The sequence below is a fragment of the Salvelinus fontinalis genome, chromosome 9, assembly GCF_029448725.1.
Source record: "Salvelinus fontinalis isolate EN_2023a chromosome 9, ASM2944872v1, whole genome shotgun sequence".
Classification (NCBI taxonomy): Eukaryota; Metazoa; Chordata; class Actinopteri; order Salmoniformes; family Salmonidae; genus Salvelinus; species Salvelinus fontinalis.
Window position 1 is genome coordinate 20,017,002 of NC_074673.1, and position 25,546 is coordinate 20,042,547.

Genomic DNA, 25,546 nt, shown 5'->3' on the forward strand with positions numbered 1-25,546 from the left:
AATCACAGTCATGTATATCCCACCCCAATCAGACACATCGACGGCCCTGAAAGAACTTAATTTGATTCTATGTAAACTGGAAACCACATATCCCGAGGCTGCATTTATTGTAGTTGGGGATTTTAACAAGGCTAATCTGAAAACAAGGCTCCCTAAATTTCATCAGCATATCGAATGCGCGACCCGGGCTGGCAAAACCCTGAATCATTGTTATTCTAACTTCCATGACGCATATAAAGCCCTCCCCCGCCCTCCTTTCGGAAAATCTGACCACGACTCCATTTTGCTACTCCCAGCCTATAGACAGAAACTAAAACAGGAAGCTCCCGTGCTCAGGTCTGTTCAACGCTGGTCCGAACAATCGGATTCCACGCTTCAAGATTGCTTCAATCACGTGGACTGGGATATGTTCCGAATAGCGTCGGACAATAACATTGATGGAATTCGCTGATTCGGTGAGCGAGTTTATTAGCAAGTGCGTCGGTGAAGTTGTACCCACAGCGTCTATTAAAACATTCCCCAACCAGAAACCGTGGAATGATGGCAGCATTCGCGCAAAACTGAAAGCGCGAACCACTGCTTTTAATCAGGGCAAGGTGACCGGAAACATGACCGAATACAAAAAGTGTAGCTATTCCCTCCGCAAGGCAATCAAACAAGCTAAGCGTCAGTATAGAGACAAAGTAGAGTCGCAATTCAATGGCTCAGACACGAGAGGTATGTGGCAGGGTCTACAGTCAATCACCGACTACAAAAGGAAAACCAGCCCCGCCGCGGACCACGTTGTCTTGCTCCCAGACAAGCTAAACAACTCCTTTGCTCGTTTTGAGGACAACACAGTGCCACTGACACGGCCCGCTACCAAAACCTGCGGGCTCTCCTTCACCGCAGCCAACGTGAGTAAAACATTTAAACCTGTTAACCCTCGCAAGGCTGCCGGCCCAGATGGGATCCCCAGCTGCGTCCTCAGAGCATGCGCAGACCAGCTGCCTGGTGTGTTTACGGACACATTCAATTGATCCTTATCCCAGTCTGCTGTTCCCACATGCTCAAGAGGGCCACCATTGTTCCTGATCCCAAGAAAGCGAAGGTAACTGAGCTAAATGACTATCGCCCTGTAGCACTCACTTCCGTTATCATGAAGTGCTTTGAGAGACTAGTCAAGGACCATATCAACACCCCCCTACCTGACACACTAGACCCACTCCCATTTGCTTACCACCCCAATAGGTCCACAGACGATGCAATCGCAATCACACTGCACACTACCCTAACCCATCTGGACAAGAGGAATACCTATGTAAAAATGCTGTTCATCGACTACAGCTCAGCATTTAACACCATAGTACCCTCCAAACTCATTACCCTGGGTCTCGACCCCACCCTGTGCAACTGGGTCCTGGACTTCCTGAATGGCCGCCCCCAGGTGGTGAGGGTAGGTAACAACATCTCCACCCCGCTGATCCTCAACACTGGGGCCCCACAAGGGTGCGTTCTCAGCCCTCTCCTGTACTCCCTGTTCACCCATGACTGCGTGGCCATGCACGCCTCCAACTCAATCATCAAGATTGCAGACGACACTACAGTGGTAGGCTTGATTACCAACAACGACGAGACGGCCTACAGGGCGGAGGTGAGAGCCCTCGGAGTGTGCTGTCAGGAAAATAACCTCACGCTCAATGTCAACAAAACAAAGGAGATGATCGTGGACTTCAGCAGAGGGAGCAGCCCCCTATCCACATCGACAGGACAGTAGGGGAGAAGGTGGAAAGTTTTAAGTTCCCCTGCGTACACATCACGGACAAACTGAAATAGTCCACCCACACAGACAGCGTGGTGAAGAAGGCGCAGCAGCGCCTCTTCAACCTCAGGAGGCTGAAGAAATTCGGCGTGTCACAATAAACACTCACAAACCTTTAAAGATGCACAACCGAGAGCATCCTGTCGGGCTGTATCACCACCTGGTACGGAAACTGCTCCGCCCACAACCGTAAGGCTTTCCAGAGGGTAGTGAGGTCTGCACAATGCATCACCGGGGGCAAACTACCTGCCCTCCAGGACACCTATACCACCCGATGCCTGTTCACCCAGCCATCATCCAGAAGGCGAGGTCAGTACAGGTGCATCAAAGTGGGGACCGAGAGACTGAAAAACAGCTTCTATCTCAAGGCCATCAGAATGTTAAACAGAATGTTAAACATCAGAATGTTAAACCATCACTAACATTGAGTGGCTGCTGCCAACATACTGACTCATCTCTAGCCACTTTAATAATGAAAAATGTATGTAATAAATGTATCACTAGCCACTTTAAACAATGCCACTTTATATAATGTTTACATACCCAACATTACTCATCTGATATGTATATACTGTATACTATACCATCTACTGCATCTTGCCTACGCCGTTCGGCCATCGCCCATTCATATATTTTTATATACATATTCTTTTTAATTCCTTTACACTTGCGTGTATAAGGTAGTTGTAGAATTGTTAGTTAGATTACTTGTTAGATATTACTGCATGGTCGGAACTAGAAGCACAAGCATTTCGCTGCACTCGCATTAACATCTGCTAACCATGTGTATGTGACAAATCACATTTGATTTGATTTGTGCATTCCTGGTGTAACTTGGGCAGTTGTTGTTGCCATCCTGTACCTGTCCCGCAGGTTTTATGTTCGGATGTACCGGACCTGTGCAGGTGTTGTTACACGTGGTCTGCCACTGCGAGGACGATCAGCTGTCCGTCCTGTCTACCTGTAGCGCTGTCTTAGGTGTCTCACAGTACATTAATTGTTTATGGTTAATTGAAAAGCACGGGAAACAGTGTTCAAACCCTTTACAATGAAGATCTGTGAAGTTATTTGGATTTTTACAAATTATCTTTGAAAGACAGGGTCCTGAAAAAGGCCCGTTTCTTTTTTTGCTGAGTTTATTTAGATGGCTTTTTGATATGTATCCCTATAATCTGAACCCGTGTTCTTTCGATGTATGCTAGTCTGTCAACAAAATTCTAATTAAAGGTACACCGTTTTTAAATGGATGCCTTAAGATAAATGCACTGAAAACCCTATTGAATAAAACTCCACACAAATATCTGTTGGCCAGCAAGCGGGAATTTTTTCTGTGGGTGAATAAGATGGGAACCACACCTGTAAAGCCTGCTACGCACCTGCATAAGGAAAGTCTTAATACCAACTACTGAGAAGACCGTATCAAAGGCGTACATTTTCTAAGTCAGAATCAGGCCCACAGAGCACAGCTAATAGGGAGAATACCTCTATTGAACCTCAACAGCTACAATGGAATACTCTACCTAGCTGCCATTTACAGTTATACAAATATGACTACAAATCACAATATAGAGTGTGTTGCATTGGGTTACGACTAAGAGCAGTCTGCTGGCATACACCTGGCTGGCTGGTAGTGTGTTTCGCTGCTGTGTTTTTGGGAGTGTGTTCTTGTTTCAGAATAAACCCTGGATCCACAGGCTAAGAGGAGCATGATTAGAATTCCAGACTCTCAGCTCTCATTTAGGGGAGGGCAGGCATGATTTGAAATGTTGGAGCTAACTGAAGCAGCTCTCTATATTTATATTGTAGGAAGGAGTGTCACGACTTCCGCCGAAGTTGACTCCCCTGCCTGTTCGGGCGGTGCTCGGCGGTCGTCGTCACCGTCCTACTAGCCGCCACCGATCCCTTTTTCGTTGGTCTGTTTGTTTTGTCTTATTAGTTGCACCTGTTTTTTGTTTCGTAATTAGCTTCCCTATAATTAGGAGTTTAACCCGCCCTTGATTTGTGCGGGATTGTTTTTTGTTACGTGTGTGATTTTTGGGTGTTTGGCAAGTGTTCTCTCTGCGCCCTGGAAGTTCGGGCTTATTTCAGTTTTGTTAAGTAAAAATATAAGGAATATTTTTCCAAGCGGCTCTCTCTCTCTGCGTCTGGTTCTTTCGCCAACCTAGTCCCGCGTGACAAGGAGAGAATTGCTGTAATATTTGTTAATGTGTTAGTTTGCTTTGTGTCACATTCTCGGTTCATCACATTCTACGAGTATATATCCAATAACAGGAAACCAAACTCACATATTTATTATTTAATCTATGTTAATCCTAAAACAGATGGATTAATATTGATTACCTCCTGATTTATCAATATCATCTAGTCACTGGTGATTGATTAATAATCCTAATGGTTTTTCTCATCGCCCTAATTATATTTCTAACACCAGCAATGATGTCATTCCTTCTCTGTAAATTAGTGCACATAGAGGAGAGATCTACCAGAGTACAGTATCTGAGAGACACAGACCCACAGACCCTATTTGTCTTCTACCGCTTTGCTATGTCCTACTATGAATAATGCATATGAGCAGGGGCATTAATCACTGTTAGAGAGAGAGATATAGAGAGAAGAAAGAACAGGGAAGAAAAGGAAAAATATAAAGTACCTTCATAAAGTATTCATACTTTTTGTTGTTGTGATACAGCCTGAATTCTAAATTAATTAAACCATTTTTTTCTCACCCATCTACACACAATACCCCATAATTACAAAGTGAAAACATGTAAAAATATCTAATTTATATAAGTCAAAACTTTGCGGATGGCATCAGAACTTTGTGCATGGCATCAGCCTCAGGAAAACCGGCATTAGCTGTAAAACACTGTTTTATTTGACTTTATTTTTTACTTTTATCTTCAACCATCATTCTATCTCCAGCACAGTAACTCCACTCACACTTGTCTCCAATTCCACATCCCAACCCTCAGCTTCCCTCAGCCCATCCCACCTATCTCTGCTGGCCACCCTCTTCGGAATTCTACGCAACATTTATCTTTCAACTACGCTGTGATGTTTAACGTACAATTTCAATCTATCTAATCGAATAGAAACCTCATATTGCGAGTTGACAATAAATACTTTTACTAAGAGTATTAGTATATTAGTAATTGACTGACCCGGTCTCTCCAGTTCTCCTAACAGTACTATTTCTAGGGTCAATTTATATCAATCCTATGCATTTTCAGCCATTCCTGAACCTGACACCAGAAACAGGCTACCTAAGGGCAATACCAAAATAAATGGTTTCGAATAATTTTAGCTGAAAAACACGAAGTCTTGAATCTTGCTTTGTTTTATATATCAACTCATACACCCTGTACCATGGAATCGGTACATCAAAAATCTCTTCCCAACTACTTTGCAATCTGTATGGCACAGTTGTCAACTTCCTGGTCCTCAAATGAAACTGGTATACTTTCCTATTTATTTATTTTTTATTCCTCCAACAGTTTTACTCCTTTATATTGGGCAGACAGACCAGTTCCCTACCTCCTCCCGATTCCACCTGCCTCCTCCATTTTTGGGGTAATGCTGTAATCAATTGGTTGTACTCCTGGATTGAGCAGACCTTCCTGTACAATTCTGATAACTCCATGAAGGACATAACTCCACCATTCCAATTTACAATATAATATAAGAACAAAATACCCTTTCCAAACATCTTTCCCATAAATACTGGTATTTTATCAACCAGCACATTTGAGTTCAGCCATAATTTGTTGTAACATTTGTTCTATCTTTTCAGGGGGATGAAATTAATATTGTAGCCAGCTCTTCAATGCTTGTTTGAAAAAGAGAGATAAGTTGAAAAAAGTATACTTTTTTTCATCGAAAATGGCAAAAAGGCAATTTTTCAACAATTGATGAGCTTTTCTTAGTAATCTACTTGAGAACCATTTAGGGTTCAAGTAAAACTTTTGAATAAGTGATGCTTTTAGAGAGAGGTTTAGTGTTATTATATTTTATAATCTCAACCCACCCAATTCATATTCATTATATAGATAGGCACACTTTATTTTGTCTGGTTTAGCATCCCATATAAAGCTAAATTTTTTTTTGCTCATATGATTTGAAAAACGAATCACCGAAGCGCCATAAGTAAGTGGGTAACCTGAGAGATGACTAAGGAGTTAATCAGGGACATTTTTCCATAAATAGAAAGGTACAGCGCCTTGGAAAAGTATTCATCCCCCTTGGCGTTTTTCCTATTTTGTTTGATTACAACCTGTAATTTAAATAGATTTTTATTTGGATTTCATGTAATGGACATACACAAAATAGTCCAAATTGGTGAAGTGAAATTAAAAAAATAACTTGTTTCAAAAAAATTATATAAAAAAAAAAGAAAAGTGGTGCGTGCATAGTGTATGTATTTACCCCCTTTTCTATGAAGCCCCTAAATAAGATCTGGTGCAACCAATTACCTTCAGAAGTCACATAATTAGTTAAATAAAGTCCACCTGTGTGCAATCTAAGTGTCACATGATCTGTCACATGATCCCAGTATATATACACCTGTTCTGAAAGGCCCCAGAGTCTGCAACACCACTAAGCAAGGGGCACCACCAAGCAAGCGAAACCATGAAGACCAAGAAGCTCTCCAAACAGGTCAGGGACAAAGTTGTTAAGAAGTACAGATCAGGGTTGGGTTATAAAAAAGTATCTGAAAATTTGAACATCCCATGGAGCACCATTAAATACATTATTAAAAATGGAGAGAATATGGCACCACAACAAACCTGCCAAGAGAGGGCCGCCCACCAAAACTCACAGACCAGGCAAGGAAGGCATTAATCAGAGAGGCAACAACGAGACCAAAGATAACCCTGAAGGAGCTGCAAAACTACACAGATTGGAGTATCTATCCATAGGACCACTAAGCTGTACACTCCACAGAGCTGGGCTTTACGGAAGAGTGGCCAGAAAAAAAGCCATTGCTTAAAGAAAAAAATAAGCCAAAAGGCATGTGGGAGACTCCCAAATCATATGGAAGAAGGTACTCTGGTCAGAGGAGACAAAAATGTAGCTTTTTGGCCATCAAGGAAAACGCTATGTCTGGCGCAAACCCGACACCTCTCATCACTCCGATAACACCATCCCCACCGTGAAGCATGGTTGTGGCAGCATCACGCTGTGGGGATGTTTTTCATCGGCAGGGCCTGGGAATTGAAGGAATGATGGAAGCCTGTAAACCTGTTTAATTCTTCCAGAGATTTGAGACTGGGACGGAGGTTCACCTTCCAGCAGGACAATGACCCTAAGGATACTGCTAAAGCAACACTCAAGTGGTTTAAGGGGAAACATTTAAATGTCTTGGAATGGCCTAGTCAAAGCCCAGACCTGAATCCAATTGAGAATCTGTGGTATGACTTAAAGATTGCTGTACACCAGTGGAACCCATCCAAAATGAAGGAGCTGGAGCAGTTTTGCCCTGAAGAATGGGCAAAAATCCCAGTGGCTAGATGTTCCAAGCTTATAGAGACATACCCGAAAAGACTTGCAGCTGTAATTGCTGCAAAAGGTGACTCTACAAAGTATTGGCTTTGGGGGGTGAATAGTTATTTACGCTCAAGTTTTCTGTTTTTTTTGTCTTATTTCTTGTTTGTTTCGCAATAAAAAATATTTTGCATCTTCAAAGAGGTAGGCATGTTGTGTAAATCAATTGATACAAACCCCCCCAAAAATCTATTTTAATTCCAGGTTGTAAGGCAACAAAATAGGAAAAATGCCAAGGGGGTGAATACTTTCGCAAGCCACTGTATTTACCTCTCCATGGTTGCATTGTCTATTTTTACATGTTTTCTAATGAAATTCATTGTGGAGAGCTTATTTACATATTTTGTGATATGAATACCAAGTAGGTCTACTTCACCATCAGCCCATTTTATAGGTAAACTGCAGGGTAATGTAAAAGTTACATTTTTTAAAGATCCAGTACATAATGTTGTACACTTATCATAATTAGGTTTTAGTCCAGATAGTACAGAAAAGTTATCTAAATCTTCAATGAGACATTGCAGGGATCTAGCTCGCGGACTTAATATAAAACTTGAGTCATCGATATACATGGACACCTTTGTTTTAAGCCGTGGATATCTAATCCTCTAATGTGGTTATTGGGTCTGATTTTAATAGCTAGCATTTCGATGGCCATAATGAATAGATATGGTGACAGCGGACACCCTTGTTTAACTCCTCTTGACAATTCAAAACTCTGAGAAGTAGCTGTTCTTTAAATTTACTATTTTACACCTGACGTTGCTACACATTATTTTAGAAGAGAATCATCGAAATTGAAAAAATCCAGGCATTTCAAAATAAAATCCAGTCTTACTTTATCTAATTGAGGCCTTTTCAAAATCCGCTATAAATACCAGGCCTGGCTTCTTAGATGTGTCATGTTCTATTATTTCTACTAGTTGTGGTATATTATCTCCAATGTATCATCCATGTAAAAAACCTGTCTGATCAGGATGAACAATACCTGGTGAAAACCTTTTAATTCTGAGTGCTATGCATTTCGCTAGTATTTTTGCATCACAACTTTGAAGTGTAAGGGGCCGCCAGTCTTTTAGATAGACTGAGTCTTTATATTTTCCATCTGGGTCTTGTTTTAATAATAGAGAAATCAGACCATCCTGCCGAGTACCTGACAAACTACCATTTCTATAGGAGTAGTTAACCTTTCTCGCCCAGGGGTTCCGCTAGCGGAACACCCACAACATTCCGCTAAAAAGGCAGCGCGCAAAATTCAAAAATATTTTTTTGAAATATTTAACTTTCACACATTATTAAAAATAAGTTGTCCTCTAGTAAACTTTTATTACATTTCTAATACCCCCATCCATGTGGAAAATCTATAAAAGTTATGTGAATGCCAATTAGATGATGTCCGATCGCATTCTGTCTCCTAATAAAACTTTCTTAACCTTTGATGCAAGAGAGAAAGACACAAGAAAGTAGTCAAAGTGACTAGCTTGATTAAGTCTCCTCCATGTATATCTCACTAGGTCAGGGTTTTTTAGTCTCCAAATATCCACTATTTCTAATGTGTCCATAATATTTGAGATTTCCTTTAGTGGATCAACCGGATTTGGACTATATAGATTAATGAGCCAAATCTCTTTTTCGTCCACTTTCATATTCAACAAGATCCACCTTCCTTGCGAATCATTCCTGACTATTTGCACATTCAGATTGACATTTTTGTTAATTAATATCTTCACACCTTTTGAGTTCCTTTGTCCATGACAGAAAATTATTTCACCACCACATTCCTTTTTCCACACAACTTCATTTAAGGATGTAGAGTGAGTTTCCTGTAAACAGTATATGTTATATTGCTTTTCTTTTAGCCACGTAGAGACTGATCTTATTTTTTATAATCTGCTAATCTGCTAATTATAACTGGCTATACTTATATCACCCTTTACCATAATTAGATACTATTCTCAGTCTAAATTGACCATAATTAATGCTTGTAAAGTTACTGCCATCAGAGGCATTATGACGGTCAAAATTAGAGCTTTCAAATGTCTGATATTTAGAATTCAAGAAATAGGTTCTAGTAATATTTATTTTATTCCCTTGCCTGTTTGCCTGTGAGCCAATGCCACAGATGTTAGAAAATTGAGACAAGATATTATGTGTGTAGAAAATCTGAGTAGGTTGATGTTGTTAAGATGCAAGGATTGGAAAAAAGGAGGAGTGTCTTAAGTGGGTTGTATGTAACTGTGATGGATTGAAATGGTTTGCTGTCTGAATACAGCTGTACAGAACCCCTGGGAATAATTAAACTTGGTTAAAGCTTATCTAGTGTCCGTGAGTTATTTACTCTGAAAAATAAGAACCTAACAGATGGCGTCGTCGGCAGGATTCATCACGATTTGTAGTCAAACCAAAAAGTCCAGATCAGTGGAGCAGAGCTGGCAACAAACAAGGTAGGCTAGTTCCTATATCTGTTCCCACTCATTTTGACATCTTAGGGAGATGAGAATCGTTGTCTGAACTAATTATGGGATACAGACCTGGAAAGCCTAAGTTTAATTCTATAGGCCCATTGTGTGATGACCGGTCGTAGCTTTGTGGTATATGCTAGTACCATATAAGTATATAGTACGTCCCGAGCAGGATGGATCCTGTGGAGGGTAAGTCTTATAGTGAGTAAGTCCGGAGCAGAATAGATCTGTGGAGGGTAAATCTCATAGCGAGTAAGTCCGGAGCAGAATAGATCTGTGGAGGGTAAATCTCATGAGTCACGAGCAGGATAGTTCCTGTGGAGGGAAAAATTTAAAGAGTAAGTCCCGAGCAGAAGAGATCTGTGCAGGGTAAGTCTCATAAGTCCCAAGCAGGATAGTTCCTGTGGAGGGTAGAATCTAATAAAGAGAGGGGAAGTCCTGAACAGGGTAATCCTGTGGAGAGTAAAACAATAGTGTAATTGTATATAGACCTATAAGAAGGGCAAAAGGCCCAGTAGCAGTGGCCGTGAGAGCACAAGGTGTGAGTGTGTGTGAAAGAGGTTGGTTTATGCCCTATGGGGAGAGGGCGTGATGAGAGATGATGTGGGTTATCAATAATAGGGATATTTGAGGAAGTACTGGAATAGGACATAAAGTCCTGTCCGTATTCTCCAGTAATAGATTCGCAGATGTTTATGGTATTGGTTATAATACAGGGTATTAAGTGCCGTGAAAGTGTGTAAGGGAAGTGTGTAGTGCTATCTTAGAAAACAGTTAAAAGAAGAAGTGTATTATAGACGGGAGTGAAGAAATCTGAAATACCCTGAACACTGTCGGGAGAGTGTTTAGGGAATAATAACTATTGATATGATAACAAACGGACCTGTATAAGTTTAATAAAGCCATGGAAGCGCTAAAAGAAGCACACGAGCATTCTACCAATTCGGCTGGAATATGGGAAACATTTTTCAAATTAGATAAAAGTGGACAACATTTTCCTGCTGACGGTGAATTCAAATCAAATAAAGAATTCAGGGAGGCAATTATGACTTGGCACAAGGACATAAAACCAGAATCAAAAGCTCAATATACCAGCGTTTTGATGTCAGCATTCTATCAACAGAAAATGCATCACGATAAACCCGGAATGAATACGGGGTTAGTAGATTTAATTCAAGACAATGTTTTGAGAGTGGAATATAACTCAACTCGCAGACGTAGAAGGGGTTATTAATAGGGCCATAGAGAAAATCACTAACTATAGTTTCAATGGGCAGGATAAAACTAAGAAACGTAGAGAAAAAAACATCAAAGCGTAAGGAGATAGTACCACATCTAAAACAGGGAGCTATCGGGCATTGGAAGAATGGGTGTAAGGTGATACTGGAACCTAGTGCTTTAGCAGGAAATGCAGCTATACAAGAGTTTGCATCTTTTTCAAAAGAGCAACAACTAATCATTTTGAGATTAGCAAGAATGGAATTTTCACCTAGCGGTGTATAGTCTCTGTTCGATCAATAAGTGGTTCATAGAGATTACAGTTTCTATGTGATGGAAGACGTATGAGATCATGTTTTACCTAAATTTTAGTTGAGTACCGATGGGATTTACAAATAGCCCCACTTGGTATCATTTTGCATTGAAACAATCATTAAAAGGGTGTAATGGTAGGTTCTGTGTTGGTACAATACGTGGATGATTTGTTATTAGTGTCAAAAGACAACGAAACTCATATGCGAGACCGCACCACATTGGTAGACAATTTGGCGGAACAGGGTCATAAAGCACAACTAGCAAAGCAAGAGGTAACATATTTGGGGGTTTTGATTTCTAAGGGCAAGATACACATTACCCGGGATCGGGTAGAAACAATGTGTTCTTTGGCACGGCCAAACACTCCTCGCATGCTCAGGAAAACTTTAGGAGTTTTCAATTTTTTTACACATTTTATTTCATCATTCTCTGAAATTGCTGAGACACGTACAGAGTTGACGATAGGGGGAAGGGTCCCCATGAGAGAGAGAGTGGAATCAAGAGTGTGAGGAAGCGTTTGTCGAGTTAAAGAAGCATTTTGTCAAGTGCCAGCATTGCCATTGCCAAATCTAAAATTATCTGTTTTAACATTTTTGTTAATGAACAGGAGGGACGTTGTGACGTGGTGGTTGCACAGAGTTGTGGGGTAGAGAGAGACCAGTAATGTACTGGAGTAAATCACTGACTTGGTGGCAAAAGGAATGCCACCGTGCCTTAGGGCGGTACAGGTGACTGAAATGGTGTTGCATAACACGGCTTCCATTACAATGGCCAAAAAGTAGATTTGTATGTTCCACACGCAGTAGCAACCATAGCGAACAGCACGAAAGCACAACATGTTGCTGGTGCAAGATGGACAAATGCGAGTTAACGTTAAATGGGGAAAATCTACAATTTCATAAGATTGGTGCTTTGAACCCTGCGTCGTTAATGTTGTTGCATGGGGAGGGTGAATCACATACATGTGACCCAGATCAGATTACTCCAAAACCTAGGGCTCATTTGCAAGAGACAGCATTGGAATCTGGAAAGGTATTGTATACAGATGGCTCTAGTCACATGAACACAGAAGAGAAGAGAGTAACGTAACGGGGTACGCTGTGTGTGGTATGCATTTGGAGTCGCTCATGATTTCGGTACATTGTGGTCACATCGCGGCACGTTAGCAGCAACAGGAAAACCAATAAAAATGGTCTGGAGGTAGAGGCATTATCAAAAGCATATCAGTTACCCAGTAAATTAACTTCTCTAGGATAGGGGGCACTATTGTCACCGCCAGATGAAAAGCGTGCCCAAAGTAAACTGCCTGCTACTCAGGCCCAGAAGCTAGGATATGCATATATAGATTTGGATAGAAAACACTCTAAAGTTTCCAAAACTGTTAAAATAATTTCTGTGATTATAACAGAACTAATTTGGCAGGCGAAAACCTGAGAAAAATCCATCCAGGAAGTAGGATTTTTTTATTGTTGTAGTTTTCTATTCAATGCCATCACAGTATCCATTGACTTAGGACTCAAATTGCAGGTCCTATGCCTTCCACTAGATGTCAACAGTCTTTAGAAATTGTTTCAGGCTTGTATTCTGAAAAATGAGGGAGTAAGACCAGTCTGAATGACTGGACCCTAAAGTGTCACAGAGCTTTTTCATGCGCAATCCCGAGAGCGCACCTATCTTGTTTACCTTGACGTTATTGTCCGGTTGAAATATTATCGATTATTTACAGTAAAAACAACCTGAGGTTTGAATATAAACATCGTTTGACATGTTTCTATGAACTTTACAGATGCAATTTGGATTTTCTGTCTGCCTGTTGTGACTGCGTTTGAGCCTGTGGATTACTGAATAAAACGCGCAAACAAAACGGAGGTTTTTGGATATAAAGAGAGACTTTATCGAACAAAACAAACATTTATTGAGTAACGTTAAATTAATATCTTCTGAGTGCAACCATATGAAGATCATCAAAAGTAAGTGATTAATTGTATCTCTATTTCTTTTCTTTTATTTATTTTTTGTATTTTTTGTTTTGAATTTGACCCCCTTTTCTCCCCAATTTCGTGGTATCCAATTGTTAGTAGTTACTATCTTGTCTCATTGCTACAGCTCCCGTACGGGCTCGGGAGAGACGAAGGTCGAAAGCCATGCGTTCTCCAAAACACAACCCAACCAAGCCGCACTGCTTCTTAACACAGCGCGTATCCAACCCGGAAGCCAGCCGCACCAATGTGTCGGAGGAAACACCGTGCACCTGGTGACCCGGTTAGCGCGCACTGTGCCCGGCCCGCCACAGGAGCCGCTAGTGCGGGATGAGACAAGGATATCCCTACCGGCTAAACCCTCCCTAACCCGGAAGACGCTAGGCCAATTGTGCGTCGCCCCACGGACCTCCCGGTCGCGGCTGGCTGCAACAGAGCCTGGGCGCGAACCCAGAGTGTCTGGTGGCACAGCTAGCACTGCGATGCAGTGCCCTAGACCACTGCGCCACCCGGGAGGCCCCATATCTCTATTTCTCACCTGTGTAACTCTTCTACTTGGCTGGTTACTGTTTGTAATGATTTGTCTGCTGGGTGATGTTCTAAAATCATCGCATGGTATGCTTTCGCCGTAAAGCCTTTTTGAAATCTGACACCGTGGTTGGATTCACAAGAAGTTAATCTTTAAACCTATGTATAACACCTGTATGTTTTCTGAATTTTTATAATCAGTATTTCTGTTTTTGAATTTGGCGCTCTGCAATTTCACTGGATGTTGGTCAAGTGGGACGCTACCGTCCCACGTACCATAGAGAGGATAACAGTGGTGAAATGTGAAGCTCATACTAGTCGTACAGATAAATCGCCATAGGTAATCGTAAAGCAGACAGAATGGCTAAGCTCATACTGCCTTGGTGAAAGAAAGTGTTAGAGAACCACGTGTATATTGCGGATTCCTTACGATGAGAAATTGGCTAAATTTGCCACAGGAAAACGTATTTTGGGTTGAAGATTGTAGGCGAAATGCCAGGGAAATGGATTCTAAAGGTGACACATTTAAATGATATGGCCAAACACTCCTTGCAAACTCAGAAGGCTTTGGGGTTGTTTTTTTATACCATGACACATTTTATGTGGTTTTATTTTAAAAATAAATGTACGTTTGACGTCGTCTTATTCTGGAATAGGATTCCGAAAGGGTGGAGGGGTCACGAGGAATTAGTATAGAGGTTACCAAACCTAAAATGAACTTTACATTTTTTATGTGGTGTGGTGGTTATGGAGAATCATGGGGAAAAGGAGACCAGTGAATCGTTAGACTCGGTGGAGAGACACTGTCGCCGTGTTGTGGGATTTATTGGATGGGGTCTTTTCAATGCAGTTAAATTGAGTCTGCAGGAGGATGGAAATGTTTTGAAGAGGTATTTAAATGGTTTCCGAAGGACAGGGAAAGGAAGGGAGAGGAAACATTTTAATAGTGTAGAAAGCCCTGTATACAAAAAATTCCTAATGAGAAATGATCACCCTCATTAGAAATTGACGGAACAGGGGGATTTCATTATAAAATTAATGAGAAACACCATTCTCGATCCAAATTGTACCATTACTTTAGGAGATTGTTATTATTTCCATAGGGAGTTATAAAGAGTTGTAATTCTAAGTTGATTAGTTATTCGAATTCGTTTATTTTTGATTTAACATGTTTTTTTTTTATCACGTGTGTGAAAGGGGAAAATGACCGGTTCCCTGAGGTCATGGATTTTGGGTACTTATACAGTGGTACTGTGTTCAGGCTGCACATAGAAAAGAAAATATATGTTAATAAGGGATGACAGTTACTTCAAATGGATTGTGATATGTGTATTGCTGATTTCATGTTGTGTTTTTTGGGGATAACAATTTCACCAGATTGGGATCCTGGAGTGGGAATTCTGCGAGGGGTTAGGGTGCTAACTTCAGGATCTGGTAACTCTTCCTAGAGGTCGCCAGTAGAATAAGGGAGTATGGGCTAATATAGAAAAAGTTTTAGCAGTAACATTATGTTATGATTTTTGACATTTGTCAAAGAGATGGTATTAAGAAAAGGTTAATGTCTTAATTCATCATATAGTCAATGTTTGTCTGGTTTCCTGAAACAGAAATGTAATGAAATGTAACCTCACAACCCTCCCTAACCGGCTGAAGAAAGAGCGACAAAGACGTGCAATGAGAGACAGTGACTTTTACCACTCCTATCTGAGTCTGAGCCATAAACCAGGGCCCGGGGTGCTGAGAGCGCGTGTGGAGTGAGCGTGGAGAGAGAGAACAAGCTCAGGTGAGAGAATCGTGTACGTGGGATAAACGGAAATATCTACTTGGATATTAAAATGGGGACATTATCAAGGGCCATGAAATGTGACAGGCAAAAGTTACAAGCGCCATTGGGAAAATGAACTGTAAACGATATCTGAAGAAGACATGATAGAATGATAAGCGCCGGGTGAAGGAAAGGGGGGGTGGTGTAGCTTATTTCTAACTCCCAGACACAGACAGACAGTCAGGTCATGAGACTGCAGGGACACATGCAGAAACTGTCAGGAGAAATCAGACTCAGGAATAACCTTCCTCTCCTCTCCACTGAAGCATTATGGGAAATGTAGGCCAGTGTTCTCTCCTCTCCCCTCCTCTCCTCTTTACTCAATCTGCATAAGAATCACAGTGAGAACATGTTTACCTGTGAAAGTACCCAAGTTAGTAAAAATAATACTACTACAACATAATCATTCATGTTATTCAGAATGTCAATATTAGGGATTACAAACCACTGGATTTGCTTCTATGTGTGTGATGGGGAAATTAACCATTATTAGGTTGATTATTTCTGTATGTATGTGCAGCATGTGTATGTGCTGGCATGTAAGTATCGCTGCTTACTACAACAGTTCAACCAAGTGGAAAAACATCATTACACACATGAAAATATCTATGTTTTCTTCATTCTCAAAGCATTCTGTGTCATCTTCAAAAATGCATTAGTAACTACAACAGTTTCCACCAATAGGATGGAGGGAGACATGGGCTTATGTTGTCAAAACATGACATTTTAAAGCTTTCAAATCTTCTCTGACAACTAAATGCCCTTTCTGGTATTTTAAGAAATTAGATGATTGAAGACTCATATTTCTGTTCCTGACATAATCAGTTTAAGACAGTTTATGATGGTATGTGTGTGTGTTTGTTTACTGTATTTGATTGGGTGATTGTCATCTACCAGTCTCAAGCCATCGTCAGTCGTTAAGCCTCTCTCACACAGTCAGTGGTTTCTGTTAGTATACACACGTGCCAACATTTGTGTCTTTGTGTATGTGTATATGTATAGTGCATTCGGAAAGTATTCAGATCCCCTCCCCTTTTCCACATTTTGTTACGTTACAGCCTTATTCTTAAATTGATTAAATCATTTTTCACCCCTCATCAATCTACAGACAATACCCCACAATGACCCCAAAAAACTTTTATTTTTATTTTTTTGCAAATGTATAAAAAATTAAAACAGAAATACCTTATTTACATAACTATTCAGACCCTTTGCTATGAGACTCGAAATTGAGCTCAGGTGCATCCTGTTTCCATTGATCATCATTGAGATGTTTCTACAACTTGACTGAGTCCACCTGTGGTAAATTCAATTGATTGGACATGATTTGGAAAAGCACACGCCTGTATATGTAAGGTCCCACAGTTGACAGTGCATGTCAGAGCAAAAACCAAGCCATGAGGTTGAAGGAATTGTCTGTAGAGCTCTGAGAAAGGAATACGTCGAGGCACAGATCTGGGGAAGGGCACCAAAATATTTCTGCAGCATTGAAGGTTCCCAAGAACACAGTGGCCGCCATCATTCTTAAATTGAAGAAGTTTGGAACCACCAAGACTCTTCCTAGAGCTGGCCGCCCAGCCAAATTGAAAAATCAGGGGAGAAGGGCCTTGGTCAGGGAGGTAACCAGGAACCCAATGGTCACTCTGAGCACCATGAATAATGGTGCATGCATCATGGTGTGGGGATGTTTTACAGCAGCAGGGACTGGGAGACTAGTCAGGATCGAGGGAAGGATGAACGGAGCAAAGTACAGAGAGATCTTTAATGAAAACCTGCTCCACAGCAGTCGGGATCTCAGACTGGGGCGAAGGTTCACCTTCCAACAGGACAACAACTTGAAACGCACACACGCACAAACTCTGAAGCTCTGTGTTTAATCCAGAGTGTTGGTCTGATGTCAGCAGGATTAGTTTCTGTGGGGATGAGCAATGTGGTGGGGGTGGGGTTGATTATGTAACATAACACAGAGTAACACCCACCATCTCTGGCATACACCCACACATCTTTGAACTGAGCAGACTGGGACTGTGTGCACCGTTGGGTTATCTGCACCGTTGGGTTATATCTCTCTCTCTCTCTCTCTCTCTCTCTCTCTCTCTCTCTCTCTCTCTCTCTCTCTCTCTCTCTCTCTCTCTCTCTCTCTCTCTCTCTCTGAAAAGTTCAGTTGACAGGGTTGGGTTTCTGATAGAGGGAGAGTGAGAGAGAGAGAGAGAGAGAGAGAGAGCAGCCTTCTCTAATGAACATGGCTAAAACAGAGGCTGTTAGCCATAACACAACAGCACAGCTACAGCAAGAAACACATCACAGCTCATATGGGCTGATTCTGACCAGAGTTAAGCTTGTGTAAATGGTAGTGTTTTTTTTTTTTTTTTTATGATATCATAATGTACTCATAACAGTATTACTCCATTGAGGACATCTAAATATTGACATCATTTATCTACAGTAAAACATCACCAGATCAATAAGAAGAGGTCATGATAACCCAAATAAATTGAACGACTACAATCTGATCCTTGATGACAGTGGAGAGAGTGGACTTCTATAAATATGACTGTGTTTGTCTCTCTCTCTCTCTCTCTCTCTCTCTCTCTCTCTCTCTCTCTCTCTCTCTCTCTCTCTCTCTCTCTCTCTCTCTCTCTCTCTCTCTCTCTCTCTCTCTCTCTCTCTCTCTCTCTCTCTCTCTCTCTCTCTCTCTCTCCTCTCTCTCCTCTCTCTCTCTCTCTCTCTCTCTCTCTCTCTCTCTCTCTCTCTCTCTCTCTCTCTCTCTCTCTCTCTCTCTCTCTCTCTCTCTCTCTCTCTCTCTCTCTCTCTCTCTCTCTCTCTCTCTCTTATCCCTGTATCCCTGTATCCCTGTATCCCTGTATCCCTACACATACAGTGGGGATTTGAGGGAGGAAAAGAGGAGGAATGAGGAAGAGAGGAGGGGGTTTCGAGGTAGGAGGAAGGGAGGTTTTCTCTGAGCGGAGCTCTGCATAGCACGGAGGAAGGAATGGGCAGACAAGGGAGAGAGGGGAGGAGAAGTAGAAGGAAATGATGAGGGAGGAGGAAGGTTGTCTCTGCATAGCAGCAAACTGCACTGGATCATTCACCCTGTGCTGCAGCCATGGCTCAGAGCCACACAAATAAAACATTCACATCCCTCAGGAGAGAGAGGGGGAGACAAAGACAGAGAGAACGGGGGAGAAGGGAGAGAGAGAGGGGGAGACAAAGACAGAGAGAACGGGGGAGAAGGGAGAGAGAGAGGGGGAGACATGATAGAGAGGAAACAGACCCAGTGCTTCTCCAGTAGTACAGGACTGGATTATTCCTACCAGATCTCGGTCTCTAAGAGGGGATCTGAGTTGTACATTACAGTACAGTACCACTCATATTCTGCTCTGATGTTGGAGCTGATGTCGATAGGATGGAAATGAAAGAGCAGGGCTGTGCTTAGTGCATCTATAAGGTCACTAATGTAATGATGGCAGCACTGGTCAGACAGCTATTAACAGCTAGTTACACTGCCACTTATATAAGAGATAAGCTAGAGATAAGTCTATCACTCTCTCTCTCTCTCTCTCTCTCTCATTTTCAATCTTTCTCTATCTCACCCTCTCTCTCTACTTGTTATTAACTACCTAAGGGGAGGGGCAGTCACCAATAGCAACTGTTAATAAAAGCCATGAGCACCATGTGTTGACACGGCCACACAAAGAAACACAAACAGTCTGACATACAAGTTGCTTTGCTTCAAATGTGTCGGAAGTCATCAATCAATTAAATGTATTTATGAAGCCCTTTTTACATCAGCCGTTGTCACAAGGTGCTATACAGAAACCCAGCCTAAAACCCCAAACAGCAAGCCAAACAGAAGTATTTTTGTTGTATTCTATATGAGGAGATTTTAGTAGTTTGCAGCAGTAGTTTGTAGCCATCTGCAAGTTCATCTATTTAATGATGAGAGCAGAATAGCCACCAGAAAAGTTATTTTAATTACAGACCTGCTGTTTCACTACATTACATTGGTGTGCGTGTGCCTGTGCGTTTGTCTGTGTGCATTCTTGCATGTGTATGTATGCGTGTGTGTTTGTGTCCTACCTTTTCATAGGGATCAGAGTCATAGTTGAGTCCTATTCCACAGTCGTCTGTGATTTCAGACAGATCCTCATCATCAAACTCCTCAAGACTAATGTCATGGGAAGGCCTGGAAGAACAGGAGGGAGAACGTTAAAAGTACACACAGATAGTAGACACACCACACCCACCATCATAAACTGGCTTAAACTGATTATGTCAGGAGCAGAGATAGCAGAGACACACACACACCAGTTTGGGATTTCACCCCCCGTCCTCATGTCTCCCTCACTAGCTTCAAGCACCAGCTGTCAGAGCAGCTCACAGATTACTGCACCTGTACATAGCCCATCTGTAAACAGCCCATCTATCTACCTACCTCATCTTTTGCACCCCAGTATCTCTACTTGCACATTCATCTTCTGCACATCTACCATTCCAGTGTTTAATTGCAATAATGTAATTATTTCGCCACAATGGCCTATTTATTGCCTTACCTCCCTTATCCTACCTCATTTGCACATGCTGTATATAGTCTTTTCTACTGTATTATTGAATGTATGTTTGTTTATTCCATGTGTAACTCTGTGTTGTTGAATGTGTCGAATTGCTATGCTTTATCTTGGCCAGGTCGCAGTTGCAAATGAGAACTTGTTCTCAACTAGCCTACCTGGTTAAATAAAGATGAAATAAAAATAAATAAATGTACCTGACCCCTCCACCCTTCAAAGGGGAGCATCTCTCTGACTCATGTCCACACAGATTGCTCCGACCCTGGGGAAGCCTGCTCTGAGATATGGCCTGTCACTGTCTGTCTGGGTCTGTGCCTCATTCACCAGACACACAAGACACAAGCTCTCACACACCCTCCATCTTTTGCTTTGCTCTCTAAGCAGACAGAGGAGTTCAGCACTATTCTCTATGTTTTCAGGTCCCCAGTTTACAGACACAACAGTGCTTAAATGAGCTCATCATCCTGTTTTCTTAGTTTCTATAAAACATCTGTATATCTGTGGTCCATTAGTTCCAACAGAGGCTCAGCTCTCTACTCCATTGGTAAGAGACTGTGTGAGGCTCAGAGGGAAATGCTGCATTGCAGGTTTTCTAGTGAGGACAGGACAGTCCAGACAGGGCCTAGTACAGATGTATACAGAGCCACAGTGAAGCAGGGTAAGTCAGAAAATACATCAAGGGTAGAAATGTGAAGCTAGATAACTGTCTAAATCAGGGCAGAACTGCATACCTTATCAAAGCTCAATCAGTAACAAAATAGTGCTAAATCAACAATCATGACTAGTTCTCACACACACACACACACACACACACACACACACACACACACACACACACACACACACACACACACACACACACACACACACACACACACACACACACACACACACACACACACAGCTCCTAACCAGCAGGAAAGAATTTGGTATGTCATCAAATATGAAGTGCTGTCTGAAATAAACTATTCAGGCCGTTGTGAGCGCTCTTTATAGGACTGTTGTTTCTGTATCAGTGTGTGTAGAAACTATCTCCAATTATGTTAACATTAAAATAGACAATCTGGTAAATATCTGGAGAAGTATTTCCCTGCACATTGTTATTCATGACCTTGGAAAGGTGTTCATATCTCAGTGTATTGTGCTTTATATCTGTATTACTGATTAACACTGTTGGAAACGGCTAAACTTTGAACATTGAGATATTCACTAAATGATAAGGAGTGGAAGAGAATGGGTTTTATGTCAGAAGTTAAGGGTTCTCTTAAGTAGGATGTATAGAACTGTGATGGGGAGAAATGTTTTGCTATCTGAATACAGCTGTACAGAACCTTTGGGAAGAATTAAACTTAGTTAAAGCTTCTCTAGTGTCAGTGAGTTATTAACTCTGAAAAATAAGAACCTAACAACACTAAGTGCTTATTATGCAGTAGCTAGGGGATTTCCAATGACACAGCCAAAACAATGGACATCTCCACTCTTTAGGAATGTAGTGAAATAAAAGTAATCAAAACTATAAATAGTCAAGTAAAGTACAGATACCTCAAAACACTACTTAAGTAGTACTTTAAAGTATTTTTACTTAAGTACTTTACACCACTGAAAATAAATCTACTTTTAATTGAAAGAGACAGGTATAAACTCTTTATCTCCTCTCTCTTTCATCTCTCTCTTTCTTTATCATCTCTCTCTCTCTCTCTCTCTCTCTCTACCTCTCATATTTCACACATTAAATGTTGCTACATCTTTTTGAATGTTTATTTAGTTGATGGCTCCTGAATTGTAGTACAATTGTGGTGTGATGTCTGCCTGAAAGTCCCCTATAGAGTGTAATTAAAACATAACAGTATACAGTATTTCACCCATGTTGACTAAACATCAGATTATATCGTATTTCTACATAGCATTAGTAATAACACTGTGGACTCTATTTTTGGCTGGTGTTAAGGCAGTGCTAGTGTCAAACACACATTCTTGGGCAATTTCGAATTTTAAAAGCCAGTGCTCTGCTATTTTGCAACCCTGACACCAGTAATTTACCTGTTTTATATCAACTCGCTTGTGCTGAGGTAGGAGGGGTGGAAATATTGTAGGTGTGTCTTTAAAAACGTGTGCCAAAGTGCAAATTCCCAGCAGCGCTACTGATGATATTTAATACTCACTGGTCACTGGTCTTGGCAGTAATGCAGTTGGTTATGGCATCGATTTTGCTAGAGGAGGCGCACAGTAGCCTAATCAGTAGCCTAATCAGTAGCCTAATCAGTAGCCTAATCAGTAGCCTAATCAGTAGCCTAATCAGTAGCCTAATCAGTAGCCTAATCAGTAGCCTAATCAGTAGCCTAATCAGTAGCCTATAACCAATGTCTTATTCAAATATAATGAGCAGCAAAACAGTCAACAGACATTCACGTTTTTTCTTTATATTGGACATTATTTTTCTGATCGCTGTCCTTGGTAGCCTCGGCTATTGACCGGTTTGTTTACCTTTCAAATGGCAAGGTCACGAACAGGCCATATAAATGGTGATAGTAGGCTAATATTATTATAGAGTTTAACGTTTGGGCATTGTCCAATTGTTCATGGTTCGAATATACAGTGCATTTAAGAAATGCGAATGCAATGTGTGTAGACAAATATTTCCATGTTAAAGTCAATCACAAAAACTAGATTGGCTACATGTTTGTTATAACTAGGCCTAGTGTAGGGTTACTGTATACTATTTAATAAACTATGTTCAATGGATAGGAAAAACATCCATGCCTCAGGTCGAAGAGCCCTTAGTCCTACATGTTTACACATTGCCTTATGCTCATAGAAACAAGACATTCGATTCATGATATTGTGTTTTTCACCCAATCCTATTAAGAAACATTGCTGTTTTAAAAACAGATTGATTGTTTTTTGTTTAATTTGATTAAAAACCAAACTTATTACAAAGATTCACCGTCCATGAGTTTATGTTGAGAACGGACATGGCTCAAATACAATGGAATATCTTCTGCTATTTATGGAGAAGTGCAAATATGATGTAAAAAAAATCTCTGGCAATTTACACATCAAAGAAAAGTGTCTCAGCTCAACAAAATCATCTTTCCTGGTTAACCATGGTAAATCTCCTGTGGCAATTTCCCGACACTTTGTATGAATGTAAACTAATGTTGGTGTAGCCTACTGTTATTACTTTATTTGTTTCCTATTTATGTTATCCAAAAGTGTCTGGTGTGGTCATGTATTATCAAGATTGGGGGTACTCTATCCTAGACTGTCCATATTTGAAATGTATAACTAAACCAACTCAATCGTGGGGAATGAGTTACTTGTGCCAGAAGAGTGTGGGCTAGATTCAAACCAACGCCAACACAATAGACATATACAGTACCAGTCAAAAAGTGTGGACACACCAACTAATTTCTTTATTTTTACTATTTTCTACAACTTAGAATAATAGTGAAGACATCAAATCTATGAATAAACACATACGGAATCATGTAGTGACCAAAAAAGTGTTAAACAAAAATATATTTTAGATTTTAGATTCTTCAAAGTAGCCTCCCTTTGCATTGATGACAGCTTTGCACACTCTTGGCATTCTCTCAACCAGCTACATGAGGGATGTTTTTCCAACAGTCTTGAAGGAGTTCCCACATATACTGAGCACTTGTTGGCTGCTTTTCCTTCACATTGCAGTCCAACTCATCCCAAACCAACTCAATTGGGTTGAGGTCGGGTGATTGTGGAGGCCAGGTCATCTGATGAAGCACTCCATCACTCTCCTTGGTCAAATTGCCCTTACACAGCCTGGAGGTGTAAGGCCCTACGCCGGAGATGAGAAGCAGGTACAGGGAGTTAAACATTTATTCAGGAACAGACATAAAACAAGACAGGAGCAATGCCAGCACACGGGTAAACAAGGACATAAGACAATCAATACAGAAGCAGGGAACAGAGCGGGGAACCAGACAGATATAGGGAAGTTAACTTCTTGTCAATATGGGGGCGCTGTTTCACCAGTGGAAAAATAGTGGCCAAATTAAACTGCCTCGTACTCAATTCTTGCTCGTACAATATGCATATTATTATTACTATTGGATAGAAAACACTCTCTAGTTTCTAAAACCGTTTGAATTATTTCTCTGAGTGAAACAGAACTCATTCTGTAGCACTTTTCCTGTCAGGGAGTGAGATTTCAGAAATCCAGGTCCCTGTTCTGAGATCAGTTTATAAGTCCCCATGCAAGCTATGAGGGTACATGCACTGCATACGCCTTCCTCTAGATGTCAGTAAACGGTGAGACTTTCAATGGAGTCGATTGCTCAATCTGGGACCTTATATTAGACCGTGGAACAGGAAGTACCGTTCTTTTCAACAGTGCGCTTGGCGCATGAAGACATCAGAATGGCGTCCTGCAAACGCTTTCATTTTAGTATTTCTATATCTCCGGTCATGTTTTTATTCGTTATAGGTGTTAAAGACATCATAAGGTAGTTAATTTAAACCGACTTATAGCAGTTTATTGCGATTTTCTGGGATTTCTTTGTGACGCGCTTCCATTTGTTGGGCACCTCTCCAGTGGGTGGCTAACGTTTAGCGGCTAATTCGACTGAACAAGAGGACATCTTTCAGCCAAAAGACGATTGTTTTGAAGAAAGGACACCTTGGCCAACTTTCCGATTGAAGCTCAGATAATAGTAAGCAGTCTTTATGCTGTTAATTAATTGTTCTGTTGTTAAAAGTAAAATGCATGAGACGCCATTTCTTGCAGTATAGCATTGCGTTTTCGCAGCCTGTATTGCGCAGTAAGGTTAATTTTAAAAATGTAATTCAGCGATTGCATTAAGAACTAATTTGTCTTTCATATGCTGTCCACCCTGTATTTTTTAGTCAAGTTTATGATTATTTATTGAATAGACCAGGTGACTCTCCAAGATGGCGTCCGAAATTTTCTGGGGAGCTTGGCAACTTTTCTCATTGTATAAGCACTATTTGTGCCGCTAAATATGGACATTTTCGAACAAACTCTATATGCATTGTGTAATATGATGTTACAGGACTGTCATCTGAAGAATTCTGAGAAGGTTAGTGAAAAAATTATTATTTTGGTGGTGAATACGTTATCGCTATGTTTGGCTGGAATCAATGCTGTTGTTTGGTTTGCTACTGTGCTAAGCTAATATAACGTTATATTGTGTTTTCGCTGTAAAACACTTAGAACATCTGAAATATTGTCTGGATTCACAAGATCTGTGTCTTTCAATTGCTGTACGCTGTGTATTTTTAAGAAATGTTTTATGAGTAATTAGGTAATACAC

At 40.9% G+C, this 25,546-nt stretch overlaps 1 protein-coding gene across 2 annotated transcripts in view; it reads right to left on the bottom strand.

Annotated features, from left to right (window-relative positions):
* Positions 1-25,546, bottom strand: part of mapk8ip2 (mitogen-activated protein kinase 8 interacting protein 2) — a 141,705-nt gene that overhangs the window by 30,213 nt on the left and 85,946 nt on the right. For both annotated transcript variants that reach the window (XM_055933658.1, XM_055933657.1), the window contains exon 2: positions 19,750-19,855. In XM_055933658.1, coding sequence (XP_055789633.1) covers positions 19,750-19,855 — 106 coding nt within the window. The remainder of the gene's footprint in view (positions 1-19,749; positions 19,856-25,546) is intronic.